We start from the raw sequence: 26,213 nt of genomic DNA, 5'->3' as shown, positions 1-26,213 counted from the left end.
AGTGTAGGAAGGAACACAGGGACCAGTCTAGAGAGTCTTATTATGATCGCCCACTGACTGTCTTAGGATACACATGATCTACCGACTTCTACCTCAGGCAATCAAGAAGATGTTTGTTCATAGCTTTGACTAGAGAAAGACAAAGGCAACAGTATAGAATGGAGACTGTTTATTATTGATGTTTGAGCTGCCAGGCCTTTTTCAAGACAAGACTCAATGGGACAATGCACTGTTATGACCATACAGGGAAGAATGTGAGTCATTAATAACTTTAACTTACACACATATTTTTTAATACTTTCAGAATAACTTATTGTTTAACAAATACTTTCTTTGTTCAGTACCCTTGTCTCTTTTTTATAGCCCTGTGTCTGCCACATTCCACTTGTTCTGAAACACTACAGTTAATGTGTGTTTTTTTGGATCGCCCACAATCCTCTCAGGTGTTTTTAAATGATCTCATTCTCCATAAGTTACACTGTGTTGCTTCCTTCAGAACCAGCACAGGCCTGATCATATTCCCTCATGTATTATAACACACAGATACATCTCTTCAAGTGTGTTCACTGTAATACCATAATCTACAGCATAGCACTGACAACAGGGATTAATCATGGGCTTTGGAGAGGAGAGGAGAGCACTGCATTGCTACAGCAACACACATCATTCTCTGAAAACACACCCAGCTGGTTTAGACAGAATCTTGACAGAAACCTAAATCTGACAGAAACACTGTGCCTCCATACACACATGGAGAGGATGTGTTGTTCCCTCAGTGTTTCTCTCACCTATAGGAGAACACTGTCAGAACCCTTCTGTCCTGAGTAACTCCTGCTGTGTATGCACTTATTGAGAAGTGATGCGGTACTCAGCGGTAGCCATGTGATTAATTACTGTTGTTTTATCTGTTGTGTAGCTTTATGCCAGTATATAGAGGCTACTAAATTCAGAGATGGGGCCAGAGGATTGGCGAGTGCAGATGAAGGTAACCCCCACCAGCCCCCTCCTCAGAATGACCTCACCTCCGCTTGCTCCTTTAACCTGACACGCCCTTGTTTCACAGCACTCTCCTTTTGTTGATTTGCAATGTTTCTGAGAACTCAGTTCTGCACAGGTGAGGGGAACTCTGCAAGTACTTTTCCTTCTGTCCTTCCTCCCTCTTTCCACCCTTCCCGGTCCTCCCTCTCTCCTCCTCCTCCTTCTTCTTCCTCCTCCTCCTCCTCCTACTCTACCTTCACCTCCTCTTTTGGAAGCTAGCTATTGAACAACAAGCCAATCTGTTTGACAATCACTGCGTCTCTCACACACCCAGTTCTACCTACATGTACCAGCGCTGGTGTTGCTTGGCCAATGTGTACTCTCCCCCTCCACTCTGAATGACTTATCAATCATGTCTTGGTGTGTGCATCACTTCTGCTTTCACTGTGGATCTGAATCAATTTAATTTGTGTTGGTTTATTTGATTGATTGATTGTTTTGCGGGTTGCTTTGCCTGTATTGCCATAAAAGCTGTCACTTTACTGGTAATTCTATATGTAGAAGTTTGTTTTCTTATAAGCAACAAGCATTGTCTTTTTCTGAATAGATTTATACAAACAAAACCCAATACATAGTATTATTATCTGACTATTTGACCTCTTTGGCAGCGGTTACTTTCCTTCACTGGCCCAGTACAGGATGCTGTTGACAGCTTTACATGATGCAATACAGCCTTTCTCTCCAGACCACTGTGCTCACTTCCTATTTCCTGTGAGGAGGGTTGTCTTGTGCCTCAAGTCTGCTTCTGATTGGGCCTCTGCATCCTTTTGCGCTTCTGTTGCACTTTGAGCCCTGAGTCCTGAATTTTTTGCTCTCTCTTTTTTCTTCTGTCTTTTTCTCTGTCCCTCTATTTCTCCCTCTCTTTTAGGTGAGAATTTTGAGCAGAGTCCACTGCGGAGAACCTTTAAATCCAAAGTTCTAGCACACTACCCAGAGAATGTGGAGTGGAGTCCCTTTGACCAGGATGCCGTTGGCATGGTAAGGGAACTGCGGAATGTGTAACTAACACAAAGTGTATTTTATTTGAAGCTACACCCATTTCTGTTTCCAGGGTTTACATCTGTATGTCATTATGGATTAGAACCTGTATTGTTTAGCTGACTGACTAACCTGATCTATTATCTCCTCTCTCAGTTGTGTATGCCAAAGGGTCTGGCCTTCCGCACGCAGGCGGACACACGTGAGCCTCAGTTCCACTCCTTCATCATCACGCGGGAGGATGGCTCGAGGACGTACGGCTTCGCCCTCACTTTCTACGAGGAGGTGACCAGCAAGCAGATCTGCAGCGCCATGCAGACCCTGTACCACATGCACAATGCCGAACAATACGACATCCTGCACACCCCCACCACCCCGCGGTGCCCCGAGGACCAGCGCCACCTCCATCCCCACCCTCTCAACCCCCACCCCCAACACACGCTCCTCCCCATGCCCTCCATCTCCCGGCTGCAGCGCTTCAACTCCTACGACATCAGCCGTGACACGCTCTACGTGTCCAAGTGCATCTGCCTCATCGCTCCCATGGCCTTCCCCCAAGCCTGCAGGAAGGTGCTCCAGCAGCTCCACCAGGCCGTCTCCTCCCCACAGCCCCCACCCCTCCCCTTGGAGAGCTACGTCTACAACATCCTGTACGAGGTGCCCCTGCCTCCCGCTGGGCGCTCCCTAAAGTTCTCGGGGGTGTATGGGCCAGTGGTGTGCCAGAGGCCCAGCACGGCAGAGCTGCCTCTCTTTGACTTCCCTATCAGCCAGGTGTTTGAGCTGCTGGGGGTGGAGAACGTCCTCCAGCTGTTTACCTGCGCCCTGTTGGAGATCCAGATCCTGCTCTACTCACAGCGTAAGTCCTTACTTAGGCTCTTTCTCTCTGATCTGCAGAGCTTTCTGTGGTTTTCTGTCTATTGTCCCCATCGCTTTTAGAAAGGATTGGGATTTGTTATTTCAACAGAAATACTGACATTTTAGAAGAAATCAGAAATAACAGTTGTGGTTAGGATCTTCGGTATGTTCATTGGAACTATTATCCAGGCAGATTAAATAAACTATCGTGTGATTCCATTAAAGGCCCAGTGCAGTCAGAAACTCAATTTCCTAGTGTTTTATATATATTTCCATACTATGAGTTTGTATTAATACTGTGAAATGGTGAAAATGATAATGGACTTTTAGTGTGAGAGCTGTTTGAAAAGACCGCCTGAAATGTATGCATGTTTTGGTGGGATGGAGTTTTGGCCTTCCATGGTGACATCATCATGTACTAAATTTGTTAATAGACCAATATAATTTGAGTTCCAAACCTCTCTGCCAATAACAAATAACAGCTAGTTTCCCCCTCCCTATCCAGACAGTCCTAGCAAAATTCTTGCTTGAGACATTGCCCTTTGCTAAGAAGCTATTTTTATATATATATTTTTTTAACCTTTTTAATTTGAAACAATCACAGTAAGGTACAACATTGTTACCCAGGAGTTATTTGATATTTAGATAAAAACGGCTGCATTGTACCTTTAAGGAAAGCTGTGTTCTTCCCAGCTTGTGTAAATGTTAGTTTCTCCTCGTGTGTGTGTGTGTGTGTGTGTGTGTGTGTGTGTGTGTGTGTGTGTGTGTGTGTGTGTGTGTGTGTGTGTGTGTGTGTGTGTGTGTGTGTGTATCTGGTGTGTGTGTGTGTATCTGGTGTGTGTGTGCTGGTGTGAGTTGCTGGGGTAAACAGGCTGTTTTGCAGCAGCAGTGTGTGTGCTGTGAAGGGCTGTCTCTGGTGGCTGTGATCAGGCCTTCTTTGTTTCCCCCTGCTCATGTTCAACCCCAGGCCCACACTGAGAGCGATTGACAGTGAATAGGGGCACATTCAAGAGGACCTTTTTTGGGAGGAATGAGAAATATTTAGATATGACATAGTTCATTTAGCACATTTAAAAATGAGATCTACAGAATTGATAGAAACAGGTCTTCCACTATGTGTGAAAAGAAACAGCATTATACATAATAAATCAGCTCCAATCAGGAATTGTTTTGTTCAGGGACCAATGTTGGAGGTTTTGAAAAGAAAATGTGCTTTTCAGCATTATACAGAATGGCGCATTCCTCCTCCATGGAAGCACACTGGGATTGACTTTGATCAGAGTCAGTGGAGTGCAGCAGGAAGATTGTTTCAGGATTGGGGAGCTGGCGTGTTGATAGGATCCATTACGGAGACAGGGAAAAGGCAAATTGTTTATAAAACGCCAGGGGCTCGAGGAGCAATGCTGTGGTGTTGCTAGGCAACCCTTGCAGGAGGATAAGGAGGAGGACGCAGTCAGTGATGCAGGGTAAAGATGATTGGTTGGAGATGACATCATCCCTTTTTTTCTCCAGAAGGCTCATTGCAGAATGTGTGCTGAGGAGTGTTTTCTAGAGTGTGAACCTGTGAGCTTTCCACTGAGTAGGGACAGGGTGTCGTTAGTTAAAACTGCATAGGCTGAGGCAAGTTATGCCCCATACTAAAAATTAGCTGACTGGAGAGGGTCTGTTCTAAAAATAAAGGCATAATTCATAACTCAGATACATAGGCCCTGGCCTGGCCAGTGTCTTTCCCACATACAGTAAGTACATGAATCCTCTTTGAAACGAGCATCTGCTGCTGTTTTTCCCATCTCTCCAAGTAGATCAATGGAAGCTTGTCATTTCCCCTGCCTGGCCTGCATGTTAGTAGTCCGTATATAGAGCTCTCATTCTGTTAGCAAACCACTCAAATAGGCTCCGATGACCTTATTCGTCTTGGAAAGTCCTTGTGGAAAGCAGCGTAACAGAGGGGAGTACAAATGGAGGACTACGCCAACACTGAAGCTCATTAGATTAGCCCCAGTTGAATATCTGATGAATGACCCTATTAAAGAGTGTGTTTTCTCTTAGACTAGATTAGCTGTTGGCAAGGCCTGTGTGTGTGTGTTAATGTGGTGCGGTGTGTTTGTGTGTTTGTGTGTGTGCACGCATTTGTGTGTTTGTGTTTGTGTGTGTGTGTGTGTGTGTGTATACTATCATGTGCTTGATTGTGCGTGAGCGCACTTCCTTGCATTTGCATGTGTGTGTGTGTGTGTGTGTGTGTGTCTGTCTGTCTGTCTGTCTGTCTGTCTGTCTGTCTGTCTGTCTGTCTGTCTGTCTGTCTGTCTGTCTGTCTGTCTGTCTGTCTGTCTGTCTGTCTGTCTGTCTGTTTGTGGTTTTTCTCAGGAAGGTGGTATCATGCTCTGAAAAGGCCTGTTGTTCACCAGGCAAGGTCAGAGCACTAGCAGACAGGCTAGATTAGTATTCCTGTTTCTGAGTCCCTTGCCCAGGTCCTGGGAGAGGTGGCCCAACCAGGGGAAGACCCAGCCTGGGAGAGAGCCTGTTCTGGGGGGAGAGGGCCTGTTCTGGGGGGAGAGGGGAGAGGTTCTGTTCTGGGGGGAGAGAGGAGAGGGCCTGTTCTGGGGGGAGAGAGGAGAGGGGAGAGGGCCTGTTCTGGGGAGAGAGAGGAGAGGGGAGAGGGCCTGTTCTGGGGGGAGAGAGGAGAGGGGAGAGGGCCTGTTCTGGGGGGAGAGAGGAGAGGGGAGAGGGCCTGTTCTGGGGGGAGAGAGGAGAGGGGAGAGGGCCTGTTCTGGGGAGAGAGAGGAGAGGGGAGAGGGCCTGTTCTGGGGAGAGAGAGGAGAGGGGAGAGGGCCTGTTCTGGGGAGAGAGAGGAGAGGGGAGGGGGCCTGTTCTGGGGAGAGAGAGGAGAGGGGAGAGGGCCTGTTCTGGGGAGAGAGAGGAGAGGGGAGGGGGCCTGTTCTGGGGAGAGAGAGGAGAGGGGAGAGGGCCTGTTCTGGGGAGAGAGAGGAGAGGGGAGGGGGCCTGTTCTAGGGGAAGAGAGAAGAGGGCCTGTTCTGGGGGGAAAGAGGAGAGGGGAGGGGGCCTGTTCTGGGGGGAGAACAGGGGAGAACATAAGGCCAAATGAAGAACAAGTAGTTATTTTGGCAGTAGAAAGCAAAGACAGAGCTGCTACTGAATATAGACTTGTTGTGACTGATAGAGAAGGAATGTAAATAAACAGGACTGGATGGAAGTTTACATGGATGCCAAACACTTGATTTGGAGTGGACTGTTTAACCCTGTACATTAGAATACATTGCATACTGTAGGTGTCAAAACAATTAGCCTTTGTGACCATATAAAACCAGTCAGTTTGTGACTCTCTCCTCTGTTGTTTGTGTGACAGATTACCAGAGGCTGATGACTGTTGCGGAGAGCATCACAGCCTTAATGTTCCCTTTCCAGTGGCAGCATGTCTATGTGCCCATCCTGCCCGCCTCACTGCTGCACTTCCTGGATGCCCCAGTGCCCTACCTGATGGGCCTGCACTCCAACGGAGAGGGTGACCGCACCAAACTAGAGCTGCCCCAGGAGGTAACCTATACACTCATGCACCTATGCCTGCATGTTTGCACACACTCACGTACGCACAGCTACTCACATACACACACGCACACACACAAATCGAAATAGATTTTTGAGATTTATGCATGTCATTATTTCTCTAGGGTCGTTTACCTTTTTCATTTCTCTCCTTTCTCTCCTCTCCCATCCTCCCTGTTCCTTCTCTCCAAAAGGCATTTTTAATTGGAAACATTCAGCTCTAGCTGAAACCATTTAGTTGGATTCCCTCAGCCCAGCCCTCTTTAAATGCAGCCTGTCAGAGCGATAACAAGTCATTTCTAATCAGATTGCAATGCGTGAATGGTGTTTGTGCTGAGAATACTAACAATGACTTCCCTCTGGACACTCCTGCCAACCCCATCTCCAACTGCTGTCTGATACACCCAACAAAGTGACGGCATGAAATTGGCTAATCTGTAGAGAGAATCACAGGGCCTTACAACACAGATTACAAACCATCCCTCGTTCCCTAGCTCTCCAGGCTTGTTTTTGTCCTTCATTTTGATTAACAGTCGTTTTCCCACCAAATTTACACAAAGGAGGTGAATTTTTGATCAATTTACTTATATGATTGATTAATTACTTAGATAACCCATTCATAAATGCTAAATGGTTATCATTAAACATTATTCACGCTTAAAGATTTTTCTTAAATAAAATGGCTTTGTGTTTACTTCTTAATAATGTTCTCAGAGGGTAGAGTGTGTCCTTTGTGAGGACAAACAGCCCTCATTAACCATGTTGTAGCTTACCCATGCTTTTACAGTTGATCAAAACACGTTGCTTTGCTACTGTACACAGCAATTCTGCTAAGGGCCCTTCAACATAGAGCCTGGAGGAAGGGTGCTGTGTGTGCAACAAGCTTTTACACATCTGGAGCCGGTCCAATGGAAAGAGCTATGATGAATAAAAAGCCTGAGAATTTGTGAATTGATGACCTAAGTCAATCTCAATATTGCCTTATTCATCCATTTCTATATTTAAATCCTAATACTCTTAAGATGAAAAGCAGCAGATCAACAATGGAGTGCTGATCTTGTTCAAAAGAGTAATTTGTCCCATTCAGAATATCTGTTGATATTATATTACTGTCTTCAGTTAATGTCTTGAAGTCATCCACATCTTTTCTCACTATGCCTCAATTGGTACTTCTCTGCGTTAAGCCACCTAGTGGAGCAAAGTGGTAATGGTTCTGCTATAACAAGAACATAACTATCACTCAGTTTGCTTCTCTCTGGTGTCCTCTGTTTCACTGACATGTTTACAATGACAGCTAAACAAGACCACCTGTCATTCCAGGCCAACTTATGTTTCGTGGACATCGACAACCACTTCATTGAGCTGCCAGAGGACCTCCCTCTGTTCCCCAACAAGCTAGAGTTCATCCAGGAGATCTCCGAGGTGCTGTTGGCCTTCGGTGTGTCTGCGGAGGGGAACCCGCTCCACAGCCAGGGCCAGGCCAAACACCGGGGCTTCCGCTCCACCGACATGGTTACGGACAGACGCAACGGCAACCTGGCCAGCTCCCCCCTCAACTCCTACCTGCTGAGGGAGAACGAGACCATCGCTAGACTCCAGGCCCTGGTCAAGAGGACTGGGGTCAGCCTGGAGAAGGTGAGAGCAGGGCCATGGTCATCCGTTTGACTGGAACATATTATTCTAGATAGAGCGTCTGCATATACACTGAGTCCTAATGTTTGGTATACTCAGTGTAAATTCATGCAGAATAATACTGCCTGTCTGTCACACTCTTTTGAAAATGACTAAGGGTGGGAAAGGCAGTCTATGAGCTGCCCGTGTAAGCTGCTGCCGGCTAGCTTCAAGTGTGCTGTGCTCAGCCCTGGTGACGGAGGAAGTCTGCTACATTGCCATCAACAGAAAATTGGCGCCCATACAGAACCTAATTGCCATCTGGTTTGAACACGACACAGAGGGCCGTTGGTAATAGATGGTAATGTTTCAGCAGAATCACATTACAGACCAGTGAATGAATGAATTAGCTTTTAACTACAGAGAGGAGGTCTCTCCAACTCTCCATATCTGTAGGAGCCCATAGTAAGCAGCTTATGGACTAGTAGGGGCTAGCATTAGCTTTCTCTGAAGAGATTGCCTGCTCTGATAGTCTGCTTTTAGCTCCTCATTTTGTGGGTAAGGCTTCAGGTAGGGTCATTGCGGCCATGTCTCACATTAAGGTAACCACCTGATTTAGGATCAGTGGTGTAGAGCGATGAATTAGAGGAGGGCTCAGTGGGTCACATCCCTGCCATCTGATCTGGGCTTCGTAGCCATTAATCATCTTCAAGTCTATGCGGACATGTATAGGCGACTCACTCACTGTGTCCTTTTGTCAGGCTCCTGCATGTTGAGATCTGCAACTGTGTCACACTTTGATTGTAACAGAGGAATGCGTGTGTTTTCAGTTTTTTTTTGTCAATAAATCAAAACATCTCAGACTTCCTCCCCCATGCCCCTATCAGTGCTCCGCAGCCTGTGCTAACATGGAGATAAGAAACCCATACCCTCTATGGCAGGAGTAGGCAACTAGATTCAGTCGCGGGCTGATTTTTATCACAGCGGATGATCGGGGGCCGGAACATAATTCAAACAATTTGAACACTGCAAATCGACCACATCTAAGCCCAAAAATGTATTGGATTTGATAATAACAATAATTTCATACCTTGATTACACGATCACATATGTCTATATTTTTAATTCGTGGGAATATTGGTGATTTTACAGTTATTTTCTAACCAACCCACCCCCCGCCGGTCACCTGTTGTCGACCCCTGCTCTATGGCTTTCTTAACTTCTGTTGTCGACCCCTGCTCTATGGCTTTCTTAACTTCTGTTGTCGACCCCTGCTCTATGGCTTTCTTAACTTCTGTTGTCGACCCCTGCTCTATGGCTTTCTTAACTTCTGTTGTCGACCCCTGCTCTATGGCTTTCTTAACTTCTGTTGTCGACCCCTGCTCTATGGCTTTCTTAACTTCTGTCATCAAACCCCTCTTTTTCTTCTTTTTCATTCTCTCTATTTTTCTGTGCTGTATTTTCCTGACCCGCTGTGTTACCTCCCCCTCCCCCTCTTCCAGCTGGATGTGAGGGTGGATGCTAGCAGCAACAAGGACCTGAAGGTGCAGTGTGATGAGGAGGAGCTGAAGATGCACCAGCTCAACATCCAGGTGCGAGAGGTCTTCGCCAACCGCTTCACCCAGATGTTCGCAGACTACGAGGTGTTTGTCATCCAGCCCAGCCAGGACAAGGAGTCCTGGTTCAGCAACAGGGACCAGATGCAGAACTTTGACAAGGTGAGATCAGGGACTGGATTCCCTATATAGTCCACTACTTTTGATAAGGGGCCCTAGGGCTATGGTCAAAAGTAGTGCACTACATAGGGAATAGGGTGCCATTTGGGACGCTGTCCCACTCCAGACTCTGAAACATTAATTTGAGTGGAAGTCTTCAATGCTCTTTAAAGCTTTTCATATTAATTGGCCCCCAGGAGTCCTCCCTTCATTTTGTGATGTGATTCTTGTCGATTCCAGGCCTCCTTCCTCTCTGACCAGCCTGAGCCCTACCTGCCCTTCCTGTCCCGTTTCCTGGAGACTCAGATGTTCGCCTCCTTCATCGATAGTAAGATCCTTTGCCATGATGACGAGGACAAGGAACACACGTTGAGGGTGTTTGACTCCCGCGTGGACAAAATCCGCATGCTGAACGTGCGCACGCCCACCCTGCGCACCTCCATGTACCAGACGTGCACCAATATTGACGAGGCGGGTAAGAAAAGAGGAAACCCATTTTCACACCTATACTATTAAGATCATTGTCTCAGATGGTGCAAGATACTTGTATGTTTTCAAGACACACATGGGAACAGTCAGTAACACCTGGAATAATTCATGACAAAATGGATTTAGCTGTTTAATTTTTTCTTCTAACTATAAATTCTTTCAAATTCCTCTCTGTAATTGTATGATTCATTGCATGCATGTCAGTTATGTACTAACCTATACATTACACAGTTATCTACACAGTTGTAATAGTCAACTACGTATGTAGCTTGCTGTCATTGGTGCTGATGATGTTGAGTGTTGGGTCAGGTTAGGGATGCATAATTCCAATAACTTAGCAAAAATTCCCAGTTTTTCCAGAAATCCAGTTTGGAAGATTCCCGGAATCAGAAGGGAATAAGCAGGAAATCATGAATCCTCCAACCAGGATTTCTGGAAAACCTGGCAATTTTGATAAGATTAAAGGAATTTTGCAACCCTAGTTCAGGTGATGATAACTCACAGCATGGAGGTGTGGCGGTAAGGAGTCAGGGATGAGATGTGGTGAATCTATGTGACCCCTCAGTGCTATGACTCATAGGCACTCACAGAGTGGCTTAACAATGACATAAGACTGTTAAATCCTCCATGACGGTTGGTGCTAATAGATCTGCTGTGACAGTACCTCATCCTCCTCCCCTCTCTGTGTCACCCCAGAGAAGGCCATAGAGATGCGGGTGGTTAAGATCGACCACACGGCCCTGCATCCCCACCTGCTGGATATGAAGATTGGCCAGGGTCGCTACGAACACGGCTTCTTCCCTCGGCTGCAGTCTGACGTGCTCTCCACTGGACCCGTCAGCAACAAGTGAGGATCACACCTCCGCAAGAGAGACTGATTTACATACTTTGATTGATAATACTTTAAAAATATGTTTGTTTTGTCTCTATCTTTGCTATTTGGCTTTCGTGTCTTTCTAAGTGAAGTTGTTTTGTTTGTATGTTAGATGGGCGAAGAGGAGTGCTCCAGCACAGTGGAGGAGGAAGGACAGACAGAAACAACACGCTGAACACCTTTACCTGGACAACGACCAGAGAGAGGTGAGAGGACATCAAGCAGCCCTAGAAAAACGGGATTAACATTCCAAAACCATATTCACGTGGATTCTGTCTATTTGTTTTTGTGTTATCGTTAGTTTCTTGTTGTTTTCTTCCTCAGTCTTCTTCATGGCTTGCGGTATTCACTTCTAAATATCGAAAGTCTGGAACGATTGAATTAAAGTCTTGTTTGTCCATTTTTCTCTGTTACTCTCCCTCAATTATTTCCTCTTGACCTAACCTCTCTTTCTGTTTCTGTTTCTATCCCTCTGACACCTACTGTCTCCCTCACATCTATCTACTGTATTTCTCTCACACACTCTCTTTGGTCTCTCGGTCTCTCTCTCTCTCTCTCTCTCTCTCTCTCTCTCTCTCTCTCTCTCTCTTTCTCTCTTTCTCTCTCTCTCTCCGTCTCACACACACGCTCCCAGCATGTGGAGTGTCTGTTCCCGGAGCTGCAGCTCCTGCTGTTTCTAGACTACTACTGGCTCTCGCAGTCCTTCAGGCCCTGTCTAAAGTCTGTGGCTGTGGATGTGGTATGTGTTGGCAGTGGGTGGGGCCTGAGCCTCACACCACGTCCACATGGCCCTTCCCCCCATGTGGTCCTCACTCCCTCCTCCTCCTAGCATCACAGCTTTACCTGATACTCCAGATCACTTTCCAGGGTTTCTTCTCAGGTTTAGGGTTTCACTTTAGGGTGCACTTAACTCCACATTAAGAAAGTCATATTTAGATTGATTTGACAGAATCCCAGAAAACACATGGCACTCACACGCCTCCCAGGATGGATGTTGAGGTCAGAAAGGTAAAAGACAGAAACACATCGTCCATCATGAAATGACCTCAGTACAGGCAGCTCAGCTCATTATACAACTGACTCAGAGCTCCTCCCTCTCCTTCCTCTGGAATGATCAATCCCTCATTGTAGTAGTGACCAGAAATCTATCCACTGTATGCACTGTATACGTTCTGTGGTTGGTTGCCGAGTGGTGTGACTCTCTGTGTTTATGTGATGATGAACATTGAGCCAGATTGATTACTCTCCCTTGGTGTATAGCCTACTCTTAGGCCACTCCACGTGTGTCCTCTCTGACCCTGTCCTTCCATGACCCTGTCCTGTCTGACCCTGTCCTCTCTGTCTCATTACAGAAATACATCCAGGAGGCCAGAAACCTGGGCACTACCATCCGGCAGCCCAAGCTGTCCAACCTCTCCCCTTCCGTCATCGCTCAGACCAACTGGAAGTTTGTGGAGGGTCTGCTGAAGGAGTGCAGGAATAAGGTACAGTAAATACCAGTCTTCCTACATCTCACTCTTACGCAGACATATTACGATTGCAATAACCATTGCAGTAGACTGTTGCAGTAGACAATCCCATGGATATTGAGATACAACACCTTCAGTGAGTCTCCATTAGTTTCAATGTCACTCAGAAGTATTCTGATGTCAATGACCGTTGCAGTAGACTATTACTTGGATATTGAGATCCAGCACCTGTAGTGTCGACCATCTGGCCTCCAGAGATGGTAATCTCCCTGTACGGTGATGTGTGTGTCGCTCCAGACCAAGCGCATGCTGGTTGAGAAGATGGGCAGGGAGGCAGTGGAGCTGGGTCATGGGGAGGTCAGCATTACAGGTGTGGAGGAGAACACACTTATCGCCTCCCTCTGTGACCTGCTGGAGAGAATCTGGAGCCATGGGCTGCAGGTCAAACAGGTCAGCACACACACACAATCACACACAATCACACACACACACACACACACACACACACACACACACACACACACACACACACACACACACACACACACACACACACACACACACACACACACACACTCTCACACACACACACTCTCACACACACACAATCACACACACACACACACACACACACACACACACACACACACACACACACACACACACACACGCAAATGCAAGGAAGTATTATTTAAAAACAGTATATATACACACTAACACACATGTATGCATTTAGGTGCATTCAATGCGCATACATTCACACACACACACACACACACACACACACACACACACACACACACACACACACACACACTCTCACACACACACACTCTCACACACACACAATCACACACACACACACTCTCACACACACACACTCTCACACACACACAATCACACACACACACACACACACACACACACACACACACACACACACACACACACACACACACACACACACACACGCAAATGCAAGGAAGTATTATTTAAAAACAGTATATATACACACTAACACACATGTATGCATTTAGGTGCATTCAATGCGCATACATTCATTCCCGCATCTCCATCTTCATCTGCCAGGGTAAATCTGCCTTGTGGTCCCACCTGCTCCACTATCAGGAGAGCAAAGAGAAGACGGATGCAGCACCGGCCGGTTTGGGTCCCCCAGGTAAGCTACTCGTTGAATCCTGAAATGTGATAAATGGACGGTGATGTAAAGCCATAGCCACATCCCTCTCTCTCCTCCCCACATCAGGTCTCATCCACGACATAGAGAGACGCAAGTCTGACGCTGGCGCTGCCTTGGCCCCTCTCAAGGTATCCCTGATCAGGGATATGAGGTGAGTCTCCTCATCCATTCACCAGATCTACCACAGTATCACAGTATCAGTGTCTTCAGATGCTCTGCCTACCGTATATACACTATTTGTCAAGTATCCTCGTGAATATACATTTCAAGTCCTTTGGTCTTGAAATGATGGATGGTTGTAAGGGGAATGTTGCAAGTGATACTATACTATTCTGCCTGTGTTGATTATCCCTTCTGTAGTGGCAGAAGCGGTTCAAATGTATGCCTTCGTACCTCTACGTACTTCTTTGAAAATGACAATTTCGAATCAAGGTGAGATAATGATTGATTGATCATACCTCAGAATGTAATGATTTCAAAGTGTTTTCACTGCCATCTTGTGGCCCACTGACGAAAAACACTTTCAGTCAAGACAGAATATTATCAATGATTCAAGACCATATGTAGTGGAAAAATACTGACATCAGCCTCATAGCCATGCATCTCAAGCTTTGCAGCAGGCATAAACACTTGATTACCAGCTATGATTTAAAAAAATATATATAGTATATGTATATATCCACTGTACAGTGTAAACTGAAAGCTTAGCCTTCCATCTTTGTGTTCTATTTGATCAGACTTGACCTACAGTCCTCATGGTCTTCATGTCTGGTCCCTCATGTCTGGTCCAAATGCTATACCAACATGTAAATCTTGGTGGGGCAAACTCCCCCAAATGTATTTAGATGCATGCCAGCAAAACCACTACACAACACAACACTGAACAATACATGAATTACGCTATAAAACGGTGACAAACGGTGCCCACAAACTGTTAGGGCCAACATAAAGCTGTCCCAACAGCAGAGCTTTCTTTTCAGCACCATGAAGTGAATCCTTACCACTGCTACACCTGGCTATCAGCGGAGCCTTGTCTGGCAGCGACACAGTTCATTCAGCCACATTTACTGCCTTTAAAAACACCATAGCTGATATGGCTGACTTTCTTAAACAAATGTGGTTTTACTGACAATTGAGATGTACAAACTATGGCATAAGGTGACGACGAGCGGATAAGAGGCAATCTGTAATTTCGATTAAGACATTAATGAGTGAGCTAGGACGGATGTAGTCAATATAGCTATTTGTTCTGCACTTTTGAAATGTACAGCGACAGAATTTAGAACATGGGCTGTTCTTACAGTATTCTCCCTGTACACCAAGTCAGAACCGTAGGATAAATAAATGGGGCCTATAAGCAGACAATGAAAGCTCTTACAATATTCAATGATTATATTTCTCTTAAACAGGCTATAGGCTACATGTGCACCACCAAGTCAGAAGAGTAGGCTAAGTTATGAGGGGGAAAGTGACCAAATTATTAGGGTGAGGCACATGGGCTACTAACAGCATACTAAACAACATACACTTAGTATTACTTTCTTAGCTACAGTATACATATCTCCTGGCATATTACATCATTTATGCAGCAGCATACAATACATTTTTGGACTGACCTTGTTGTGCTGTGCTCACTTGATGACAAAATTTTGTCATCAAACTTTGTCATCAAAGTCTGTCATTCTCTGGATTTATGGTGCTTTCAAGACAACTGGGAATTCGGAAAAAAACTAGGTTGAATCATGACATCAGTGATCTTCAGGTCGGAGCTCTAAAAAGAAGCCAGAGTTCCCGACTTGGAATTCCAAGTTGGATAACCATTCAAAACGTATTTTCCCAGTCGGAGCTTGTTTTTTTTCTTCAGATTTCCCAGTCCCAAGTCTGAGATTTTCCAGTTCCGAGTTTCCAGTTGTTTTGAACGTGGCAGAAATCATGCTGGATTGACAGCATGAATGTTAATCCTTTTAAGCTTGGAAAAGAAACCCTTAAACCCATACTTGTACTACACACCCACTCCATTGAATAGCAGGCTAGAGATTGATTTGCAATGCTTGCAGTTAGCCAATGATTCCTTCCAAACCACTCATTGTTGAATTTGCGATTTCCAACTTGTCGTGTAATGTTTATGTCCAATGGCCGATGAGCACCGATACATTTAATCTATAATGTCTCTTCATATGACAAGGATTGAAATGGATTTGCCAGTAGATTGTCGATGCGGTTCATGATGATGACTGCTTGTCTAACTTCCTAGCTAAGATTTTGAAAGTATGATGTTGACATGATCAGTCCAATCAAAGCTACGGTAGATATAACGTGATTTGAAGTATTTTTATCTGTGGCCAATGACCTTGAGCCTTCTTGGATGGGCAATGTAACTCTCTAGCAGCACCCAAGGGACTTGCATTTTCAAGCTTTCCCCATAGATTTTGCGGCAATGTAGTGTCCCAATGAGTGACAGAACACTGAGCCAATCACGGCGCAACTAGAGAAGATTACCAACCCAATGCTCCGTATTTTCTGAGTTATGCTGAAACACCTGCATTTTGGAGTTGCCTTACTCAAGAAAACAAAAAAGAGACCATGTTTGTATGCGGCTTTATTAACTCAATGATTTTGTTTTTTTACATTGTTGCAAACTGATATGTGACACGTATTAATGCCAATATAACATGCAAAACAGGCAACAACAACAACAAAATATATACAGTTGAAGTCGGAAGTTTACAAACACTTAGGTTGGAGTCATTAAAACTCGTTTTTCAACCACTTCACAAATTTCTTGTTAACAAACTATAGTTTTGGGAAGTCGGTTAGGACATCTACTTTGTGCATGACACAAGTAATTTTCCCAACAATTGTTTACAGACAGATTATTTCACTTATAATTCACGGTATCACAATTCCAGTGAGTCAGAAGTTTACATACAGTTAGTTGATTGTGCCTTTAAACAGCTTGGAAAATTCCAGAAAATGATGTAATGGCTTTAGAAGCTTCTGATAGGCTAATTGACATCATTTGATTCAATTGGAGGTGTACCTGTGGATGTATTTCAAGGCCTTCCTTTAAACTCAGTGCCTCTTTGCTTGACATCATGGGAAAATCGAAAGAAATCAGCCAAGACCTCAGAAAAAAAATGTAGACCTCCACAAGTCTGGTTTATCCTTGGGAGCAATTTCCACACGCCTGAAGGTATCACATTCATCTGTACAAACAATAGTACGCAAGTATAATCACCATGGGACCACACAGCTGTCATACCGCTCAGGAAGGAGACTCGTTCTGTCTCCTAGAAATGAACGTACTTTGGTCCGAAAAGTGCAAATCAATCCCAGAACAACAACAAAGGACCTTATGAAGATGCTGGAGGAAACGGGTACAAAAGTATCTATATCCACAGTAAAACGAGTCCTATATCGACATAACCTGAAAGGCCGCTCAGCAAGGAAGAAGCCACTGCTCCAAAACCGCCATTAAAAAGCCAGACGCAAATGGGTCTTCCAAATGGACAATGACCCCATGCATACTTCCAAAGTTGTGGAAAATGGCTTAAGGACAACAAAGTCAAGGTATTGGAGTGGCCATCACAAAGCCCTGACCTCATCCTGTCGAAAATTTGTGGGCAGAACTGAAAAAGCGTGTGCGAGCAAGGAGGCCTACAAATCTGACTCAGTTACACCAGCTCTGTCAGGAGGAATGGGCCACAATTCACCCAACTTATTGTGAGAAGCTTGTGGAAGGCTACCTGAAACATTTGACCCAAGTAAAACAATTTAAAGGCAATGCTACCAAAAACTAATCGAGTGTATGAATACTTCTGACCCACTGGGAATGTGATGAAAGAAGTAAAAGCTGAAATAAATCATTCTCTCTACTATTATTCTGACATTTCACATTCTTAAAATAAAGTAGTGACCCTGACTGACCTAAGACAGGGAATTTTTACTAGGATTAAATGTCAGGAATTGTGAAAAACTGAGTTTAAATGTATTTGGTTAAGGTGTATGTAAACTTCCGACTTCAACTTTATATATACAGTACCAGTCAAAGTTCCAGGGTTTTTCTTTATTTTTACTATTTTCTACATTGTAGAATAATAGTAACCATCAAAACTATGAAATAACACATATGGAATCATGTAGTGAAAAAGTTACTACACTCTTGACATTCTCTTAACCAGCTTCATGAGGTAGTCACCTGGAAGGCATTTCAATGAACAGGTGAACAGTTCATTTGTGGAATTTCTTTCCTTCTTAATACGTTTTAGCCAATCAGTTGTGCTGTGACAAGGTAGGGGGGTATCCAGAAGATGGCCCTATTTTGTAAAAGACCAAGTCCATATTATGGCAAGAACAGCTCAAATAAGCAAAGAGAAACGACAGTCCATCATTACTTCAAGACATGAAGGTCAGTCAATCTGGAACATTTAAAGAACTTTGAACGTTTCTTCAAATGCAGTCGCAAAAACCATCAAGCGCTATGATGAAACTGGCTCTCATGAGGACCGCCACAGGAAAGGAAGATCCAGAGTTTCCTCTGCTGCAGAGGATTTGTTCATTAGAGATAACAGCCTCAGAAATTGCAGCCCAAATAAATGCTTCACAGAGTTCAAATAACAGACACATCTCAACATCAACTGTTCAGAGGAGATTGAGTGAATCAGGCCTTCATGGTCAAATTGCTGCAAAGAAACCACAACTAAAAGACACCAATAAGAAGAAGAGACTAGCTTGGGCCAAGAAACAAGAGCAATGGACATTAGACCGGTGGAAATCTGTCCTTTTTTCTGATGAGTCCAAATTTTAGATTTTTGGTTCCAACCACTGTGTCTTTGTGAGATGCAGAGTAGGTGAGCAGATGATCCCCGCATGTGTGGTTCCCACCGTGAAGCATGGAAGAGGAGGTGTGATGGGGTGTGGGGTGCTTTGCTAGTGACACAGTCTCTGATTTATTAGGAATTCAAGGCACACTTAACCAGCATTGCTACCACAGCATTCTGCAGCGTTACGCCATCCCATCTGGTTTGCGCTTAGTGGGACTATCATTTGCTTTTCAACAGGACAATTACCCAAAACACACCTCCAAATTTTGTAAGGGCTATTTGACCAATAAGGAGTGCTGCATCAGATGACCTGGCCTCCACGATCACCCGACCTCAAACCAATTGAGACGGTTTGGGATGAGTTGGACCGCAGAGTGAAGGAAAAGATGCCAACAAGTGCTCAGCATATGTGGGAACTCTTTCAAGATTGTTGGAAAAGCATTCCAGGTGAAGCTGGTTGAGAGAATGCCAAGAGTGTGTAAAGCTGTCATCAAGGCAAAGGGTGGCTACTTTGAAGAATCTAAAATGTAAAATATATTTTGATTTGTTTAACACTTTTTTGGTTACTACATGATTCCATATGTGTATTTCATAGTTTTGTCTTCACTATTATTCTACAATGTAAAAAAATTTAAAAATAAAGAAAACCCTTGAATGAGTAGGTGTGTCCAAACGTTTGACTGGTACTGTATATACAGTTGAAGTCGGAAGTTTACATACACCTTAGCCAAATACATTTAAACTCAGTTTTCCACAATTCCTGACATTTAATCATAGTAAAAATTCCCTGTCTTAGGTCAGTTAGGATCACCACTTTATTTTAAGAATGTGAAATGTCAGAATAATAGTAGAGAGAATGATTTATTTAAGCTTTCATTCTTTCATCACATTCCCAGTCGGTCAGAAGTTTACATACACTCGATTAGTTTTTGGTAGCATTGCCTTTAAATAGTTTTACTTGGGTCAAATGTTTCGGGTAGCCTTCCACAAGCTTCCCACAATAAGTTGGGGGAATTTTGGCCCATTCCTCCTGACAGAGCTGCTGTAACTGAGTCAGGTTTGTAGGCCTCCTTGCTCGCACACGCTTTTTCAGTTCTGCCCACAAATTTTCTATAGGATTGAGGTAAGAGCTTTGTGATGGCCACTCCAATACCTTGGCTTTGTTGTCCTTAAGCCATTTTGCCACAACTTTGGAAGTATGCTTGGGGTCTTTGTTCATTTGGAAGACCCATTTACGACCAAGCTTTAACTTCCAGACTGATGTCTTGAGATGTTGCTTCAACATATCCACATCATTTTCCTACCTCATGATGCCATCTATTTTTGAAGTGCACCAGTCCCTCCTGCAGCAAAGCACCCCCACAGCATGATGCTTTGCTATTGTTCTGGGATTGATTTGCACTTTTCGCACCAAAGTATGTTCATCTCTAGGAGACAGAACGCGTCTCCTTCCTGAGCGGTATGACGGCTGAGTTTTCTCATGGTGTTTATACTTGCGTACTATTGTTTGTACAGATGAACGGGGTACCTTCAGGCATTTAGAAATTGCTCCCAAGGATGAACCAGACTTGTGGAGGTCTACAATTTTTTTTCTGAAGTCTTGGCTGATTTCTTTCGATTTTCCCATGATGTCAAGCAAAGAGGCAATGAGTTTGAAGGTAGGCCTTGAAATACATCCACAGGTACACCTCTAATTGACAAAAATTATGTCACTTAGCCTATCAGAAGCTTCTAAAGCCATGACATAATTTTCTGGAATTTTCCAAGCTGTTTAATGGCACAGTCAACTTAGTGTATGTAAACTTCTGACCCACTGGAATTGTGATACCGTGAATTATAAGTGAAATACTGTCTGTAAACAATTGTTGGACAAATTACTTGTGTCATTGTCACGCCCTGACCATAGAGAGCCCTTGGTTCTCTATGGTATAGTAGGTCAGGGCGTGACTAGGGGGTGTTCTAGGTTTATTATTTTTATGTTGGTGTGCTTGGTATGGTTCCCAATCAGAGGCAGCTGTTTAGTCTCTGATTGGGGATCATATTTAGGCAGCCATTTGTGTAGTTGCCTTTGAGCACTCCAGAACGTCACGTTTCGTTTGTTCTTTATTGTGTTTTTTGTGCGGTTGTCTTCAAATAAAATGTCGAACCGATTTCACGTTGCGCTTTGATCTGAATGTTCTTACGACGATCGTGACAGAACATCCCACCAAAACAGGACCAAGCAGCATGCCCAGGAGGAGAAGGTATCCTGGGCTTGGGAGGAGACCAGGGAGGAGAAGACATCCTGGACTTGGGAGGAAATCTTGGCAGGACACGAAAGCCTGCCGTGGAAGCAGACTCAAGGAGAGAAGGGAGGACAGCGACGAGGCCGGGGTTCGCGGCCACAAGGAAAGCCCAAAGGACAGCCCCAAAAAAATGTTTTGGGGGGGGGGGCACACAGGGTTGTCGGCGGAGCCGGGGAGTGATCCAGTGACAGCCTGGGAGGAGATAGAGAGGTGGTCGGTTGACCCAAGGAGAGTACCAGAGCCCGCCTGGGAGTCAATGGAACAGTGCGAGTGGGGATACCGGAGAATGGAGTTGGCTAGGAGTATGCGGCAACGCAGACGTTTGGAGGAGCGTGTCACCAGTCCGGTGCAACTTGTGCCGGTCCCACGCATCAGGCCTTCAGTGCGCCTCCCCAGTCCGGTACGTCCTGTGTCCCCTCCTCGCACTCGCCCTGAAGTGCGTGTCCCCGGTCCGGTGTGTCCTGCGCCAGCTCCCCGCACTCGCCGTGCGAAGTGTGTCATCGTTCCGTTACAATTTGTGCCAGCTCTACGCACCAAGTCTCCAGTACGCCTTCACAGCCCAGTACGTCCTGTGCCAGCTCCTCGCTTTCGCCCTGAAGTGCGTGTGACCAGTCCGGTACTACCTGTACCGGCTCCACGCACTAGGCCTCCAGTGCGCATTCACAGTCCGGAGCTTCCGGCAACGGTTCACAGTCCAGAGCTTCCGGCGACGTTTCCCAGTCCGGAGCCTCCGGCGACGGTTCACAGTCCGGAGCCTCCGGCGACGGCCCACAGTCCGGAGCCTCCGGCGACGGCCCACAGTCCGGAGCCTCCGGCGACGAACCACAGTCCGGAGCCTCCTGCGACGGCCCACAGTCCGGAGCCTCCTGCGACGGTCCACAGGCCGGAGCCCTCCTCTGCGCCGATGCCCAGTCCAGGCACGGTGTCCAGTCCAGCTCCATGGCGGGAGCCTTCCTTTGCGCCGGTGCCCAGTCCAGGCACGGCGTCTAGTCCCGCTCCAAGGCCGGAGCCTTCCTCTGCGCCGGTGCCCAGTCCAGGCACAGCGTCCAACCCAGCTCCATGCCTGGAGCCCTCCTTTGCGCCGATGTCCAGGCACAGCGTTCAGCCCGGCACCGTGGCCGGATCCGGGGGCTGGGCGGGGGCTACGTCCTGCACCGGAGCCGCCACCGACACTAATCACCCCCCCCCCCCCCACCCTCCCCAGTTGATTTCAGGTTTTGTGGCCGGAGTCCGAACCTTTGGGTGGGGGGGGGTACTGTCACGCCCGGACCATAGAGAGACGTTGGTTCTCTATGGTATAGTAGGTCAGGGCGTGACTGGGGGTGTTCTAGGTTTATTATTTCTATGTTGGTGTGTTTGGTATGGTTCCCAATCAGAGGCAGCTGTTTAGCGTTGTCTCTGATTGGGGATCATATTTAGGCAGCCATTTCCCCACTGTGTTTTGTGGGATCTTGTTTTGTTTTTGTGTAGTTGCCTTTGAGCACTCCAGAACGTCACGTTTCCTTTGTTCTTTATTGTTTTTTGTGCGGTTCTCTTCAAATAAAATGTTGAACCGATTTCACGCTGCGCTTTGGTCTGAATGTTCTTACGACGATCGTGACAGTCATGCACAAAGTAGATGTCCTAACCGACTTGCCAAAACTATAGTTTGTTAACAAGAGATTTGTGGAGTGGTTGAAAAACGAGTTTTAATGACTCCAACCTAATTGCATGTAAACTTCTGACTTCAACTGTATATATTTGTTATTTTTTCTTTGTTTTATTTAGCTAAACAGGTGGGGCTCAAAACAGTGGGTCTCTGTTCTGAAACACTACCAGACTAGTTCATTTAGCAGACACTTTTATCCACACTAGTTAATTTAGTAGACACTTTTATCCACAGTAGTTCATTTAAAATACACTTTTATCTACACTAGTTCATTTAGCAGACACTGTTACCCACAGTAATGCTCAGCCAGGCTGAGAGGAATCCTGAAGTAGGCTATAGTTTATGGGATGCATTGTGTGTTAAGGCAGTCAGACCACTGTCATGTCTACGGTGCACCACAGACAGTGGTGTTGAGTCATGCAGGACGTCATTCCTGGTGTGGTGTGAAGGAGGTGGTAAAGAGAGCTGGGCCGATCTGTGTGACAGCATGTTACTTCCAGCCTGATTCCCCTGCAGACCCCCTGCAGACCAAGCCAGGGAGAGGGGGGTCTGGCTCAGGGCAATACCAGGCAGCTGTTTATTTCTTATTTAGGCAAGTCAGTTAAGAACAAATTCTTATTTACAATGACGGCATACCCATGGCTGTGCTGTAGTCTTGTAGAAGTCTACTCTGATCACACATCTGCACAGACAAACGTCATGTCTTCTTTCCAAGGATCCAGAATTTTTGAGGATCATTGGTGCTTTTTCATTTGTGCGTTGTCACATTGATATACGAGCACATTTTAATTGATAAATGTTTATATTTGGGTATCTTTACTTTAAATGGACAATAAAGGTTGACCAGGTTGCTTCATTCCACATATCAACATTTCATATTTACCTTGCTGTGCTCTTTATTATTTGACATTTTTCTCATTTCTATTCTACAGGAGGTGGATTCCTGTAGTTAGTCTGCAGATAACCATTGTTTTTCTTACAATATCATTCGTGCAATAACAATCTGCATTGTGAATGTTGATATTTTGCCATGGGGAACAGAGGCGAGTGGAGGAAATTGGATTCATTTGGGAGAGTGAGGGGAGGGGGGGGGGGCGAAGGAGGGATGAGAGAGGAGGAGGAGGGGTGCATGGGGAGCACTTATAGTGCAGACTTACTGGCAGAGGTGGAGTGGAAGGGAATGTGTCTGGACACGGAGGGCATGATAGTGGCTGGGAGCGATGACAGGAGGCTGGCTTAAACACCAGGGAGTCTGGGGCTGGCCAAGGTTTCTTCCGTGCTGGGCTGGCTACCCCCCTCTCAGCCCTGCATGCTCTGGAATCTAGAACCGTGGTGAAAACAACATACAGCAGAGGTCTATCACCTTGTTCAGAGGGACTGTCACTGCTCTTGCATCTTATCATATATTAGGTTTGTGGTTTTGTGCTCACCTTGGCCAAAGGATGCAAAACATGCTACAACATTATAGACCATCTCTGAAAGGATGACTGTTTGTATATGTGTGTATATGTGCATTTGTGTGTGTTTTTCTCCTCTGACCTCTGTGCTGTGTACTATATCCTCCGTAGACACATCCAGAACATTGGGGAGATCAAGACAGATGTGGGCAAGGCCAGGGCCTGGGTGAGGCTCTCCATGGAGAAGAAACTGCTGTCCAGGCACCTCAAAAAGCTTCTATCTGACCATGAACTTACAAAGTGAGCAAAACAACAAGGACCTAGTATACAACTGGCAAATCAAGCTAAACACAAAATGTGTGATTTATGTAAGAGTCTCTGCTTCAGTAATTGGGATAATACCCCAATCCCTTTAAGTCAGTCTCCTCATAAATCCTCACTAATTTATATTGGAATGTCCCACTCAGTCTCATACACATGAATCAACCTGATGTCTGAAAACTATGCATGTATAATATATGAGCTCTTTTGACAGATCCAAATGTCATAGTACAATCACCTATTAAACATTTACAATGTTTTTTATAATTGATGAGATGGTGGTGAAGTGGGTCACGTTCAGGCTGATTCATTATGGAGGTAGTGCATTGTGACCATTCCATTACCATTCTCCAGTTGTTTATCAAGGAAAACACATTCATCAGCTATTGATTCAGCCTTTTCGGCTCCAGACTGTTATTGTTCAGTCTATAATCATTACATCATATGAAACTGATTTTTTTTGTGATTTTTTTGTTGTTGCTTTTGTTTCTTTTGCAGGAAACTATACAAGCGTTATGCTTTTCTGCGCTGTGACGATGAGAAAGAGCAGTTCCTGTACCACCTCCTCTCCTTCAACGCTGTGGACTACTTCTGTTTCACCAATGTCTTCACCACCATCAGTGAGGGCCAGCAAATACCATACAACCTGGCCACGACACTGAACACTATGTAACCAGAAGCTGGGTAGACTTAATTAGATTAGAGTAATAGATGAATTAGACTTATTTCCTGGCTAAACCGTTTTCCTGGATTTGAGATGCTTACTGAGAAATATATTGAAGACAGAGGTAGCTCTTCTTGTGACCATACTGTACTTGACTGAGTGATTTCAGGTTTCCCTCTCTTCTCTGTCCCACAGTGATCCCATACCATGTGCTGGTGATTCCCAGTAAGAAACTAGGAGGCTCCATGTTCACAGCCAACCCCTGGGTGTGTGTGTCTGGGGAGCTGGCTGAGACCGGGGTGCTCCAGGTCCCCAAGCACACTCAGGAGATCACCTTTGAGGTTGGTGCGCCCCTCAAGATTGAATATTCTTGGTATTTTGATAATAATATCACTATATATTCACCTTAACATGACCTTTGCTCTTTGCCTTCTCTCTCTGTCACAGTGCCAGAACCTGGGCAAGCTGACTACAGTGCAGATGGGCCATGATAACTCAGGTCTTTACGCCAAGTGGCTTGTGGAGTATGTTATGGTCCGGAATGAGATCACAGGTCATGCTTACAAGTGAGTGAAATATTTGGTAGCAGCTGCCTTATGCTGGAGATTTCAGTGGCATCTACTCACAAGAAAGACCCTGTTGAAGCTTTGGCTAACTGTTATATTGCTATATTATATATATATATATATACGGGAACCTACACACACACACACACACACACACACACACACACACACACACACACACACACACACACACACACACACACACACACACACACACACACACACACACACAAAAAAAAAAATATATATATATATATATATTATTTTTTGTGTGTGTGTGTGTGTGTGTGTGTGTGTGTGTGTGTGTGTGTGTGTGTGTGTGTGTGTGTGTGTGTGTGTGTGTGTGTGTGTGTGTGTAGGTTCCCGTGTGGCCGGTGGCTGGGGAAAGGGGTGGACGATGGCAGTCTGGAGAGGGTCCTGGTGGGAGAGCTAGTGACACCGAACTCAGAGAATGAGGACAGAATGTGTCGCACACCCCCCATGCAGCAGTCCCCTGGAATGATGAGGAGGTTCGTCACCATCTCACCAAACAGCAAACCAAGTGAGTGACCATTCAAATACACTGCATCAATCATAACCAATAATCTTCACCAAGGGACTACACACACAGCCCCACATGTTGCTCTCCCATCCGTCTGCAGTTCTTTCACCGTGGTGTGTTTTAGGGACCACCCTCTCTGGCCGACATCGGCCTGAAAAAAATTCTGCGTGATTCTACATG

General features: G+C 45.4%; 1 protein-coding gene across 2 annotated transcripts in view; it reads left to right on the top strand.

Moving 5' to 3' along the window:
* dennd5a (DENN/MADD domain containing 5A) overlaps nt 1-26,213 on the top strand; it is a 94,076-nt gene that overhangs the window by 61,766 nt on the left and 6,097 nt on the right. Inside the window, exons 2-19 of one of the 2 annotated variants that reach the window (XM_014176038.3) lie at nt 917-985; nt 1,907-2,016; nt 2,173-2,872; nt 6,236-6,423; nt 7,753-8,067; nt 9,546-9,761; nt 9,999-10,233; nt 10,944-11,094; nt 11,234-11,327; nt 12,474-12,605; nt 12,888-13,040; nt 13,680-13,767; nt 13,855-13,939; nt 24,113-24,241; nt 24,761-24,882; nt 25,122-25,267; nt 25,374-25,492; nt 25,852-26,033. In XM_014176038.3, coding sequence (XP_014031513.2) covers nt 917-985; nt 1,907-2,016; nt 2,173-2,872; nt 6,236-6,423; nt 7,753-8,067; nt 9,546-9,761; nt 9,999-10,233; nt 10,944-11,094; nt 11,234-11,327; nt 12,474-12,605; nt 12,888-13,040; nt 13,680-13,767; nt 13,855-13,939; nt 24,113-24,241; nt 24,761-24,882; nt 25,122-25,267; nt 25,374-25,492; nt 25,852-26,033 — 3,234 coding nt within the window. The remainder of the gene's footprint in view (nt 1-916; nt 986-1,906; nt 2,017-2,172; nt 2,873-6,235; nt 6,424-7,752; nt 8,068-9,545; nt 9,762-9,998; nt 10,234-10,943; nt 11,095-11,233; nt 11,328-12,473; nt 12,606-12,887; nt 13,041-13,679; nt 13,768-13,854; nt 13,940-24,112; nt 24,242-24,760; nt 24,883-25,121; nt 25,268-25,373; nt 25,493-25,851; nt 26,034-26,213) is intronic. The other variant, XM_014176039.3, reaches the window with a different exon arrangement.

Source organism: Salmo salar, chromosome 26 (genome assembly GCF_965601325.2).
Source record: "Salmo salar chromosome 26, fSalSal1, whole genome shotgun sequence".
Classification (NCBI taxonomy): domain Eukaryota; kingdom Metazoa; phylum Chordata; class Actinopteri; order Salmoniformes; family Salmonidae; genus Salmo; species Salmo salar.
Note: the sequence above shows the minus strand (reverse complement) of the source record. Positions and strands in the feature narration are given on the sequence as shown.